The sequence below is a fragment of the Haliotis cracherodii genome, unplaced genomic scaffold (genome assembly GCF_022045235.1).
Source record: "Haliotis cracherodii isolate W230 unplaced genomic scaffold, xgHalCrac1.p SCAF_11, whole genome shotgun sequence".
Lineage (NCBI taxonomy): Eukaryota > Metazoa > Mollusca > Gastropoda > Lepetellida > Haliotidae > Haliotis > Haliotis cracherodii.
In genome coordinates, this window is record NW_027266266.1 from 9,080,211 (window position 1) to 9,093,366 (window position 13,156).

The 13,156-nt window shown below is 42.3% G+C and overlaps 3 protein-coding genes across 3 annotated transcripts in view; 1 reads left to right on the forward strand and 2 right to left on the reverse strand.

Moving 5' to 3' along the window:
* The window catches only part of LOC139454803 (zinc finger protein ZFP2-like), a 27,011-nt gene extending 25,432 nt beyond the window's left edge, over positions 1-1,579 (forward strand). The window contains exon 6 of the mRNA XM_071236429.1: positions 1,302-1,579. Coding sequence (XP_071092530.1) covers positions 1,302-1,579 — 278 coding nt within the window. The remainder of the gene's footprint in view (positions 1-1,301) is intronic.
* LOC139456193 (oocyte zinc finger protein XlCOF6-like) lies at positions 97-6,502 on the reverse strand. Its single transcript, XM_071237749.1, has 2 exons — positions 6,430-6,502; positions 97-4,038 (listed from the first exon to the last, which is right to left on the reverse strand). The coding sequence occupies exon 2, from the start codon at positions 3,960-3,962 to the stop codon at positions 1,995-1,997; it is 1,968 nt and encodes a 655-aa protein (XP_071093850.1). The 5' UTR covers positions 3,963-4,038; positions 6,430-6,502; the 3' UTR covers positions 97-1,994.
* Positions 6,503-7,277: 775 nt separating this feature from the next.
* LOC139456192 (toll-like receptor 3) lies at positions 7,278-12,742 on the reverse strand. The gene has a single exon (XM_071237748.1). The coding sequence runs from the start codon at positions 10,779-10,781 to the stop codon at positions 8,715-8,717; it is 2,067 nt and encodes a 688-aa protein (XP_071093849.1). The 5' UTR covers positions 10,782-12,742; the 3' UTR covers positions 7,278-8,714.
* Between the last annotated feature and the right edge of the window lie 414 nt (positions 12,743-13,156).

The window sequence follows — 13,156 nt, forward strand, 5'->3', positions numbered from 1 at the left end:
TGGCAGACAACAATCTGAAGCACAAATTTTATCAAAGGATTTTTTGGGACAATTTATTTTTTCGCTAAAATCACAGCCCAATCACAAATTACCAACATTGCCCAAATGAGCATGATGATATTATTGTTATAATATGATCATAACCAACTTGTTTTGTTTTTTCAAATGTGACTAGTATTTCACCGGCAACAGACCTGATAAATATGAGAAATGGCTGTTTACTTCACCATGATTAACAAGGTTACTGAATGATCACAAAACTGTGGACAAAATAATGCATTTTCCCAATTTAAGTCTTAGCTTATCAACTGACGTTAGAGACCAACTCAATTGACTGAGTGAGTGAGTGAGGTATAACGCCGCTTTTAACAGTATTCCAGTTATATCACGGCATGTCAGCTTAGACGTTTATCACATTAGTGAAACCCACAAGCACGGGTATGATGCTGAAAATATTGAAACATAATCGAACTTAACCGGGATTCCAATCCTAAATCCTAGGTTACTGGCATGCCCAAGGGACACAACTCTGCAGTGACACATGTACACTGTAATACACTGGGTAAGCAAGGGCATTATATTCAGCTTTCTAGATCAAACAGAACATGATTAGGCTTGCGCTAGTGGCGGAATCACAGACTGGATTTGGCTGTAGTTGGTTTTATTATTTTATTCTTATTAAAAATTGTTAAGGACATTCTAAAAGAAAAAAAAACTCTTTCAAACAAAAAAGTTTCATTCTGCTCTTCTTCAATATTTTTAGGCAGATCAGTGAATACCAAATATTATAAAAATGTCTACATTTAGTGGACAATGTTTGGATGGCGTTTAAACCTGTCTGAAATTCTTTGGCATTTCTTCATATTTACAAAACAAAGGAATGCCCAGCACTGAAATAGGAATACCCTTCCTTAACCTTCCTAACATCCTGTTCCACAGGGAGACCCGCTCTGCAACAGGAATGCCCTACCCTAACCTTGCTAACAGTCTGTTCCACAGGGAGACTCGCTCTGCAACAGGAATGCCCTACCCTAACCTTCCTAACATACTGTTCCACAGGGAGACATGGCTCTGCAACAGGAATGCCCTACCATAACCTTCCTAACATACTGTTCCACAGGGAGACCCACTCTGCAACAGGAATGCCCTACCATAACCTTCCTAACATACTGTTCAACAGGGAGACATGGCTCTGCAACAGGAATGCCCTACCCTAACCTTGCTAACAGTCTGTTCCACAGGGAGACCCACTCTGCAACAGGAATGCCCTACCCTAACCTTGCTAACAGTCTGTTCCACAGGGAGACATGGCTCTGCAACAGGAATGCCCTACCATAACCTTGCTAACAGTCTGTTCCACAGGGAGACCCACTCTTCAACAGGAATGCCCTACCCTAACCTTGCTAACAGTCTGTTCCACAGGGAGACCCACTCTGCAACAGGAATGCCCTACCCTAACCTTCCTAACATCCTGTTCCACAGGGAGACCAGCTCTGCAACAGGAATGCCCTACCCTAACCTTGCTAACATCCTGTTCCAAAGGGAGACATCACTCTGCAACAGGAATGCCCTACCCTAAACTTGCTAACAGTCTGTTCCACAGGGAGACCCGCTCTGCAACAGGAATGCCCTACCCTAACCTTGCTAAGATCCTGTTCCACAGGGAGACAGGGCTCTGCAACAGGAATGCCCTACCCTAACAGTTTGTTCGACAGGGTGACATGGCTCTGCAACAGGAATGGCCTACCCTAACCTTGCTAACAGTCTGTTCCACAGGGAGACATGGCTCTGCAACATGAATGGCCTACCCTAACCTTGCTAACATCCTGTTCCACAGGCAGACATGGTTCTGCAACATGAATGACCTATCCTCTCCCTTCCTAACAGTCTGTTCAACAGGGAGACCATCTCTGCAACAGGAATGCCCATTCCTTTCCTTTGCTAACAGTCTGTTCCCAAGACAGACCAAACACTGCAACAGAAATGCTGCACCCCTACACAGCCTGTTCTTCATCATCGTCTTGATCATCGTCTAGGACAGATGTTTCAGGTTCTAATGCCCAAGCTGGAGGAGCGCTGTCTGGATCGTAACCCTCATCTTCCTCTGTTTGGAAGTTTGCCTCTGATGGATCTGTTTCCAGGGATGCTGCAGCTGCATGTATCTCCTGGACATGCTGTAGGAGATTCAGACTGCCCAAACACCTCAACCCACAGATGTCACACTTCAACACCACATTAGTCCCATCTTTAGAGCTCCTGTTAACCTCAGTGTGGGTGTCAGGGGTCGGATCCTCATCCATCTCAGCTATTTTCACCTTCAGTCTTTCCGTTTGTTCTTCAATCTGTTTTTGGTACTCTTCCTTGTGGACAGTCCGCATGTGTCGCTTCAGGCCGTGAGACCCCTTGAACTCCCTCTGACAAAGGGCACAGCTGAACACCTGATCTGTGTGGAGGATCATGTGCTTCTGTAGGTTTGACTTGTCAGAACAACCCTTCCCACACACTCCACATTTAAATGGTGTATTCCCGGTATGGATTATCATATGGCGATTTAGACGAGCTGGTTCAGTAAAACAACGCCCACACACGTCACACTTGAATGGGATAAAGCCTGTATGGGCAATCATATGATTTTTCAATGAAACCGCTGCTGCATATTCTTTTCCACAGAGGTCACACTTAAACTGCTTTGAGCCGTAATGTGCGTCTACATGTTTTTTGAGAGCTTGTGCTCCAGACATAACTTTACCACAAAGATCACAGGAATAATCTTTTCCACCCGAATGTACTTTATTTGTGTGATAATTCAAATCCGATCTGTCAATGAACTCCTTTCCACATTGCACACATTTAAAATCACGTTTCCCCGTGTGTGTGACCATGTGTCTTTGAAGATGGTCCGATCTTGTGAACTGCCGGCCACACTCGGAACATGTATGGGTCTTCTCCCCAGTGTGGTTCTTCACATGCCTTTGCAGGTGTGACGGACAGACGAATGCACGACCACAGTACTGGCACTTGTGCGAGCGCTCCCCAGAGTGTATAAGCTGATGGGTTTTCAGGTGGGTTGGTGTCCGAAACCATTTTTCACAAACGTTGCACTGGAAAGGTCGTTCATCAGTGTGGATTTTCAGATGCATCTTCAAGGCATGATCTCGACTGAAATACTTCCCACAAAGTTCGCACTGATGATCTGTCTTATCTGCATGAACACACATATGCCGCTTCAACTCTGTCTTGTCGACAAAGCCCTTACCACAGATTCCACAGATGAATTCCTTCTCGGCCATATGGATCTTCTTGTGAACCTTGAGGCGCCAACTGAGAGCGAAATGTTTTCCGCATACATCACATTCCAAGTTGTCTCCCCCTGTGTGGCTCTTCCGATGAGCTTTTAGGTTTGATCGGTGACCAAATGTACGATCACAGATCTCACACGTGAAGGGTTTTTCACCTGTGTGGACCCTTAGATGAATCTTTAGATACTGAGCAGAATGCAGGACTTTTGCACATATACCACATTTATATACGCGCTCTTTCTTGGGATGAATGTTCATGTGCTTCTGCAAGGCTCTGAAACCTGGGAAGGATATATTGCAGTCACCACACATAAAAAGCACACGCTCAATCTGTTGAGTACTTGATCGAGACGTACCTTTACGTCTTTGGCTAGTTTTTGATTCAACGCTTGGCTCATCTTCAGCAGGTACTGTTGATGGTTTTGAGACGCAATCATTAACTTTCTCAGTCTTAATCTCAGAATCCGAAGAGTCGGATTCATTTCTTGTCACCACAATATTGTCATCATTGGCCATAATGGCAGTAAAGTTAGCTCCGTTGTCAGGAAAATCCAAATTGATACGAGCCCCATCTGTTTCGTCAGTTTCATTCATGTTGACAGAAGTGCCTTCTATACTGTTAGAATCAGTGTTGTCAGAGGTGTCATTCTGGTTATCCTCCATATTGCCAGCCTACCTCCTTACCATAGACACGCCCATGCCATGAACAGAGTTGAACTCAGCAGGAAGCGCCCTCATCCTAAAACACAAAGTATTCAACATAAACGCTCGGTTTGAGATGAACTCATTTTCTAGGACACTGGCAATCTCATTAAAATCAGATCTTAGTTCTCGTTACAGCTAAACAAAGATCTGAAGACATCCCATTAGGGTTCACGTCAGAAAGACCTTTCATCCGACCAATCAGAGCGTCACTTACCAGATCATGAAAGTGACAGTCGGAATGTGATTTCAATCATACAACCTCGAAAACATTAACATGGGATATTCCAGATAGTTACGGGTTTAACGACTGAATCTGTACAATCTAGACCATCTTTTAGCCATTCCAGAATGTTCTTTTGTTCTGGTTTCAAATTTGTAATCGAGAATTTCTCAAAATATGTTTCAAAGCGTAGTCGCCAATTTGAAATTAGTGCCGTAAAGCACGAGAAAGCTGCCTTCTGATTGGTCATTCCATTGGTCGGTAAAAGTTCGCGCAAGGTCGGTCTGACGTGACCTGTAATTGGATGTCCTCAGATCTTTGTTTAGTGGTAGCGCGAACTAAGGTCTGATTTTATTGAGATTGGGACACTGGCTGATTAACGGAAGATTTTGTCTCAAATTTGGTATTTAAATGAGTGAGTACAGTTATATGCTGCTTTCAGCAATCTTCCAGCAATATCACGGCAAGGGTCAGCAGAAATGGGCTTCACACATTGTACAAATGTGGGGAATCGAACACAGTCTTCAGTGTGGTGAGCGAACACTTCAACCACTAGACTACCCCATCATCCCTAAATAGAAGAATGTCTTATAAAATTTTTATAATATCAGTGTAAATGAACAGGTAATATGGGTAACCACTGGTAACAACAGCTACGATTACCTCATCCTCTCATTCATCATGAGTTGTTCTCCCAAACAAACACTTCCGTCTTTTTTATTCGAGCTGGACTACTTATTTAAAGTTCACTTTAAAGGGATGCTGTGCAATGAAAGAAATATGGTGACAATGATAGACTTCAGTCGTGCTGTCACTGCTGTGACAATGACAGAAATATGGTGACAATGATAGACTTCAGTCATGCTGTCACTGCTGTGACAATGACAGAAATATGGTGACAATGATAGACTTCAGTCGTGCTGTCACTGCTGTGACAATGATAGAAATATGGTGACAATGATTGAGGCATATACTGCAACATATCCTATCATTATTGCCAACATAAGGTGCCCTTTTTGCATGACCAGATGAAACGATGCTCTTTTCACCAGATAACATCGGTGACGCTTTGGTGAGGTGTTATTTTAGCCTTAGCCTAGTCAGTCAGGGTTGTAGAAGTATGTCTGTTTCTTGGTTTGTTAATGCCCACTCAGCAATATTCCAGCTATATGATGGTGGTTTGTAAATAATTGAGTCTGGAACAGACAATCCAGTGACTGACATGATGAGCATTGACCTACGTAATTGGGATACGATAACATGCATCAACCAAGTCAGCAAGCCTGATCACCTGATCCCTTAGGTGCCTTTTACCACAAACAGAGTCGCCTCTTACCACAAGTAATTCTAACTCGGATCTTCAGGGGTGTATAGAAGTGTGATGAAACTTGGAACATTTTTCTAAAGGTGTATCTCTCCAAGGTTGTATAAGTCTCGGATCTATTTCTAAGGGGTAAGTGACCCATGAAGATTCCAGGGTAGAATAGGTCTTCAGCAACCCATGCTTGACGTAAAAGGCAACTATGCTTGTCGTAAGAGGCGACTAACGGGATCGGGTGGTCAGGTTCGCTGACTTGGTTGATACATGTCATCGGTCCCAATTGCGTGGATCGATGCTTATGGTATTAATCACTGGATTGTCTGGTCCAGACTCGATTATTTACAGACCGCCGTCATATAGCTGGAATATTGCTGAGTGCGGCGTTAAACAAAAACCAACCAACCAATTTAAGGGGTTAGTGGTTGCCCTGAGTAGCCCACCTGCATGTGGATATTATGTGTGGTTTACTTCCTGGGTTAATTACACAAGTAATTAGCAACCACTGCGATTATCGTGTCAACATGAGCAAGTGTTGCCAGCTTGTTAGAGCGTCTATATATTCGACTGGGTATTGTTTTTCATTGGAAACTATTTTAAATTACCAAATAGTCAGCGTATTTACCTCAAAATGCTTCCTGAAATGGTTGAGATATAATATACATATATACATTGAGATATATCAACGATACTGCGTGATCTTAATGCCCCCACCACTAACATCAACTAATATCAATATCGTAGCTATCACCATCATTGGCCTAATCATAACAAGGTTTGAACGGCCAGACAATGCATCGTATCTTTAACTACGTTATAAACAAAAGTATAAGCAGTGCATAACAGCAAAGCAACAACTAAAGTACCACGATCTAAATATATCATACCTCCAAAATGTTATGCATCCTGTTCAATAAATAGCTTTTATTGTGCGAGAAGATCGAGACTTTTATGGACGATTTCAGCAATCGGAGTTACTTCCCTTTACTGGTGGAAGTGTATAAAACTGTAACTCTTTTATTGTTCCCGTAAACGAATAATGATTAAGATTGATTGATTTTAGGTCTTTCTTGTCTTCCATTTAACGTAAGCATGCTAATTTAATTTACAATTATGTATAGAGTTCTGTCAGAGAAGGCCTCGCTACCTCTATTGAGTGAGTGTGTATGGATTTACAATGCTTTTAACAATATCCCAGCAATATCACGGCGGGGATCACCAGAATTTGGTTTTTCACATTGTAACCGTATAGGGAATCGAACCCGGGTCCTCGAAGTGACGAGCCAACACTTTAACCACAAGACTACCCCACAGCCCTTGTTAAATGTGCTGTGGCATGAGACTATGTACACAGAATCTGATCTAATATCATTCTAAACGCTTAATATTATGTCTCACCATACAAAATAAAGCGTAACGGGACCACTTAAAATAAGTTGACAACGGTCGTTCGAATCTGTAAAGGGGAAAATAATGAAGTGTCGCTTCCGTTCATTATAGATGAATCTCTCTCTCTCTCTCTCTCTCTCTCTCTCTCTCTCTCTCTCTCTCTCTCTCTCTCTCTCTCTCTCTCTCTCTCTCTCTCTCTCTCTCTCTGGCCTCACAGATTGGAGTACGCTTTAACTACAGGCTAGATACAGGAAACAACACTGTCTAATTTGCAACAATATATTTACTTATAAACCACCTATGTTACACAAACATCCAACCAAACTCAACAACGATGTCTGGTCTACAACAATACATTTAGTTTTTAACAACAGATGTTTTGCAAACATCCAACTCAACTCAACAACAATGTCCTATCTGCAACAATACATTTAGTTTTTAACAACACATGTCAAGCAAAAATCCAACCAATCTCAACAACGATGTCTTATTAAGAACAGTACATTTATTTTTTAACTAACATATGTCATGCAAAAATCGAACCAAATCAACAACAATGTCCTATCTACAACAATACATTTAGTTTTTAACAACATATGTCATGCAAACATCCAACCAAATCAATAACATTGTCCTATCTACAACAATAGATTAAGTTTTTAACAACATATGTCATGCAAACATCCAACCAAACTCTACAAAAATGTCATACTTATAAACAACATGTATTATGCAGACAAGGAAAAACTCAACAAGGAAAGAACGAGACGCAGTATATCGATTGCAGTATATTGTTCCCCTTAATGACCATCGCCAGGCAGGTGGTAACAAGAAGTGTCATCTTTTATCGTCTATGGTAAGACGCGGCTGGGGATCGAACCACCGACCGACCGCTCTCCGGGCAGACTTTCTATACTCTAGACCAGCAAGCGGTCACATAAATCGCAGTGATTCCTTTTGGTTCTTTTAACGGCTCTGACTTGTTCATCCAAATATCTTATCCTTACTTGATGTTGTTAATATTTTACTCTTATCAACCAGCTTTATAAAAATAATTTTCATACAAATGGTGACATATATATTGGTCAAGATAAATGACACAATGGCATATATGCAGAAAAATATGTTTGACTCGAAAGAGAGGGGGCACGGGTGGCCCAGTCGTCTAAGGCGCCGCGATTCGCTGTGCAGAGTTGCGTCCCTTGGGCACGCCAGAAACCTATGATTTCTAGGTTTGTCAGCACCATGAGACCTGCATCACTTCGGGCTTTCCTCCCACATTAAGCTGACACGCCGTGATATAATTGGAATACTGTTAAAAGCGGCGTTAAACCCAACTCACTCACTCATTCGAAAGAGAACATTTACAATGACCAATATCTAAAACTACGATAACAAGTGAAGGGATTCAATGAGGATGAATGTTCTTTCGGGTAACAAACAATTTTTATACTTTACTACTAGTAAGTAAGTGAATGAGTGATGATGGGTTTACGCCGCTTTTAGCAATATGCGGGGAACACCGGAAAATGGGCTTCACACATTGTACCCATGTGGGTATCGAACCCGGGTCTTCGACGTGACGAGCCGACGCTTAAACCACTAGGCTACCCCACCGCACCACTTTACAAGTCTTGATCACAATGTACATTTACATTGATATAATGAACCATGGCTTCAGTGATGTTTTAAAGACTCTTATTTTGGACCAAATTAGAAACTGGTCGAGAACAGTCTCTGATAACAGCCATTGCCTGTCAGGGTATAAGCAACATCTGAAGAGTCAATCTCGAAGACCAGCGAGAAGGTTCGCCCAGAACGCGTCTATGTTGACTAAGTCTGCAGACCACGTGAACACAGTCGTGCTCTGAAGGAAGGAGGACATTGTCGGGGACATGTACCTGTCTTCGATGTCCTCGAGGAGGACCACAACCAGAGAGTGAGGTTGGTCCTCGAAACGTTTCTGAACCAAGGACAGCTCAAACCGACAACCTCGGTTCTTACAGAAGCTGTTGGATATAACCACGAGGACTTTCTTACACCCATTGAGACTGTCCACAATGCCGTTGACAACGTGGTTCTTCTGAAAGAAGTCTCGTTGCCTGATAATGAGCCGGAGGGAGCCGTACTCCTCCATGTTTGGCATCACTTCATATCTAACCCAGGCATAATCCTCATCACAGTACACAACGTAAGCGTCGGTGATAAGCAAAGGCGTGCGTTCGCCTAAAGAGGAAGACATTCTTGTTTGTCTTTTCATGTAGTTGTAACGGATAGTCCATCTCCATTTGTACAACAAAGCCAAAATGATTAAGAAGCCGAACACGGAACATACTATACAGACAACGGCAATGAATGGAGAGTGTTTAAAGAGACATTCCTTATCAGTTAAATCACTCGTATCAACTATCCTCTTCCCTCTGTATTTATCCGGACTGCTACATGTGTAGTTCACCTCCTGGCCACTGAAAATCTTTTTGTCATCAAGGATCCAGTACTTCAGCCAGAGTAATTCACAACTACAATCAAAAGGGTTCTCTGCCAAGTTGACGAATGTCAGGTCATATCTTATTGAGCGACTGATGCTGTTACTGCTAATGCTTCTAAGCCTATTCCTGTACAGAGAAAGGTTTCTTAAGTTTATGCTTTGGTCAAATGTATGATCAGGGATGTCATCAATTTCATTTTTCCCAAGATCCAGACTGACAAGACTTGTCATCATGGATATAAAAGTTGGCATGGTTGTGAATCCACACATATTACAACGGAAGCTTTTTAATGTTAAGCCATGCACTAAAGAATTTAGATATTTCATGTATGATTCTTTCTGGGTGGTATGGGAGAGATCAAGATGTTTTAATGACGCACAGTTTTTAAATGATTTTGTGTCGACAAATGACAATTCGGAGGACGAAAGATTCAAATACATGAGTGTCGGGTTTTTGAATGTATGTCCATGGAGACTTAAATTACGCGCATTTCTTGAAATGTCTAAACTTTTTAAGTTGCTCAGGGTAGAAAAGGTTTCACCCCAAATATCAGAAAAAATGTTTCCTGAAAGATGCAGATATCTGAGTTCTGTGAGACAGTTGAAATTACTGGAATTCAGAGAAGTAATTTTATTGTCCTGCAAACCAAGGGTCCATAATTGGGGGAACATGGCCTTGTTTCGGGGACACAAGTTGGGGAAACTTGTCAAATTATTGGATGTTAACCTCAGAACTCCGAGTTGACCCAGAGGAACAACTTCCAAACTACGGATATCATTAAATTTTAATGTGATAGTGGAGATATGTTTCAGCTGCTTGAACGGTGCCATGCTGACCTCTGTCAGTCTGTTGGAGGACAAGTGTATGCCCGTGACCCTGGTTAACTTAAGACCACTGAACAGAGTCGATGAGATGTTATACAGGTTCATGTGGTTTAAATACAAGTAGCTGAACTGACCTGGCAGACGCTGTAAGGCAGTCTCGAGTGTCTTTGGAGGGATTGTGTTGTAACTGAGGTGAAGGGTCTCCATTCGTTTCAATGGAGAGAATCCGTTTTTGGCGATTGACCGAATCTCATTACCGCTTAAATCTAGTAATTTGATGTTAAACTTCTTGACGGGTACAAATGTTTTTACGGTAATGCGAGGCAGGTAGTTACGGGTGAAGTAGAACTTGTAGATGTCTTTTGTGGTTATGCGCGGTATTATTTTAAGTAACCTTCCATTATCGCTACAGTTAGCGATCAAGTCTTGGCACCAACACATCTTTTCAAAGCATGGCCTGTATCTGTGTTCACACTGTGCATATAAACACGTGGAACTGATCACCGTTAGAAGAAGCAAACGCTCAAGGGGTGACATGTTGAATTAAGTCTACTGTCAATCTCACTATGATTGGTGCAGGGGAAGGCGGTACGCGCTTCTCTTAATGGACGTATCCTAACCACTGTGGTACGGACAGTGTTAAAAGCTGTATCTTAAAGCCAGCGTTGTTGATATTTGTAAACATATACGGGTGCATGCGATATGAAACAATCCTTCTTTAACTTCTCTCCACATGTAAGCACTCACAGTGTCCACTACTGAACTAGCAGTTAATGCTGTGCCGTTGCGGTTTGGCCGAGGCGATAGCAACTGTATACATTTTCAAAAACGATAAGATACAGAAAGGCATGCATTTGTCAAAGGTGAAAAGATCCACTATGTTACTGATGCTCTGCCCCTAGGTCCAAGGGTGTCTACTTTTCAAATGGATTAATTGTCATGCAAATGTTCAAAGCTTACTTAAAAGTAGGCCTTTTCTGTTACCGTTTTCTGTTACGTGTCCACGGCGATCCGTTGTCTTATACACGCGAAACAAACACAAACACAAACTTGTATGTAATCTGTCAATCGGGTGACAAGGCACAGCATGGGGTTACAAATATGGTGTTGTGGTCTAGCATCATCTAGGAGTCAACAGTTGTATTTCCCATAACACCAACAAGTCAATCCACCTTTTACAGCAAGAGGAGAACACGAATGACTCAGTCGTGTAAGGCGCCGGAATTCGCTGTGATGAGTTGCGTCTCCTAGTTGTACCAGGATCCTATGAACGGCGGTTTATTTTATGATACCTAGTTTGAGGACTAACACCTATTCATGTTTTGTTCACATGGTAACAGGAAAGAAGCGGCGTTCAGGTGACGAGAACCCTTGAAAGTGTTTGTTGGCGGCGTTCAGGTGATGAGAATCCTTGAACGTGTTTGTTGGCGGCGTTCAGGTGATGAGAATCCTTGAACGTGTTTGTTGGCGGCGTTCAGGTGAGGAGAATCCTTGAACGTGTTTGTTGGCGGCGTTCAGGTGATGAGAATCCTTGAACGTGTTTGTTGGTGGCGTTCAGGTGATGAGAATCCTTGAACGTGTTTGTTGGCGGCGTTCAGGTGATGAGAATCCTTGAACGTGTTTGTTGGCGGCGTTCAGGTGATGAGAATCCTTGAACGTGTTTGGCAGAAAACCTTACAAATCCATGAAGTCCAAAGAGTAGCTGGCACACAGACGCTGACTGCCAATATGGACTAGAACGGCCAGTGAAGCACCTCAGGTAATTACAACGAATAATACAGAACATCGGTTGGATGATGCAGAACAGTGTAGGGGAATAACGCGGAACAGTTCACAGGTATAACGTTGAACAGTTCACAGGTATAAAGTTGAACAGTTCACAGGTATAAAGTTGAACAGTTCACATGTATAAAGTTGAACAGTTCACAGATATAACGTTGAACAATTCACAGGTATAAAGTAGAACAGTTCACAGGTATAATGTTGAACAGTTCACAGGTATAGAGTTGAACCGTTCACATGTATAAAGTTGAACAGTTCACAGATATAACGTTGAACAATTCACAGGTATAAAGTAGAACAGTTCACAGGTATAACGTTGACCAGTTCACAGGTATAAAGTTGAACAGTTCACAGGTATAAAGTTGAACAGTTCATAGATATAAAGTTGAACAGTTCACAGGAATGAAACTGTTTAGGTCATGCGACTAATTCACAACTTTCCACAGGATTAACGCTGAACATCTCACAGGAATAACACTGAACAGTTCACAGAAATAACGCTGAGTAGTTCACGGGAATAATCCTGAAAAGCATACACAGGAATAACGCTGAACATCTCACAGGAATAACACTGAACAGTTCACAGAAATGACGCTGAGTGGTTCACGGGAATAGTGCTGAATAGACCACGTAAATAACACTAAACAGTTGCCAGGTTAACACTTGAAGGCAGACCGAGTATGAAACGAACTATTATCCAGGCTCGGCTGACCAGACATGGCAGTGCTGGGATGTGAGTAACAGAGTCGGGTATTAAAGTTCATGGTCACGCTAGGACGAGTCACGAGCGTGGGACACTTTGACATGTGCGCCAGTGTAAGGAGTTGAAATACTTCCTCCTACTTATCATCTTCCTCCTTGCGTGACACCCCACTATCACCGCTTTAGCGCTGTCTGGGCGGTCACGTTATCACAGAGGATGTTTCGTTTGCCTGACTAATCAATTCAATATCCATCCATTTTATTCTTGTTATATGGGCCATCGGGTCGCGTTACTTTGAGTTGCCTGTGGGGGAATGTCCAACAACGTACAACAGTATCTAACATGGTTATCATTCAAATATCACAAATAATGGGTATTTCGTAAGTTCTCCATGGACCACATGGTTCCACGTTGATAATTTAACACC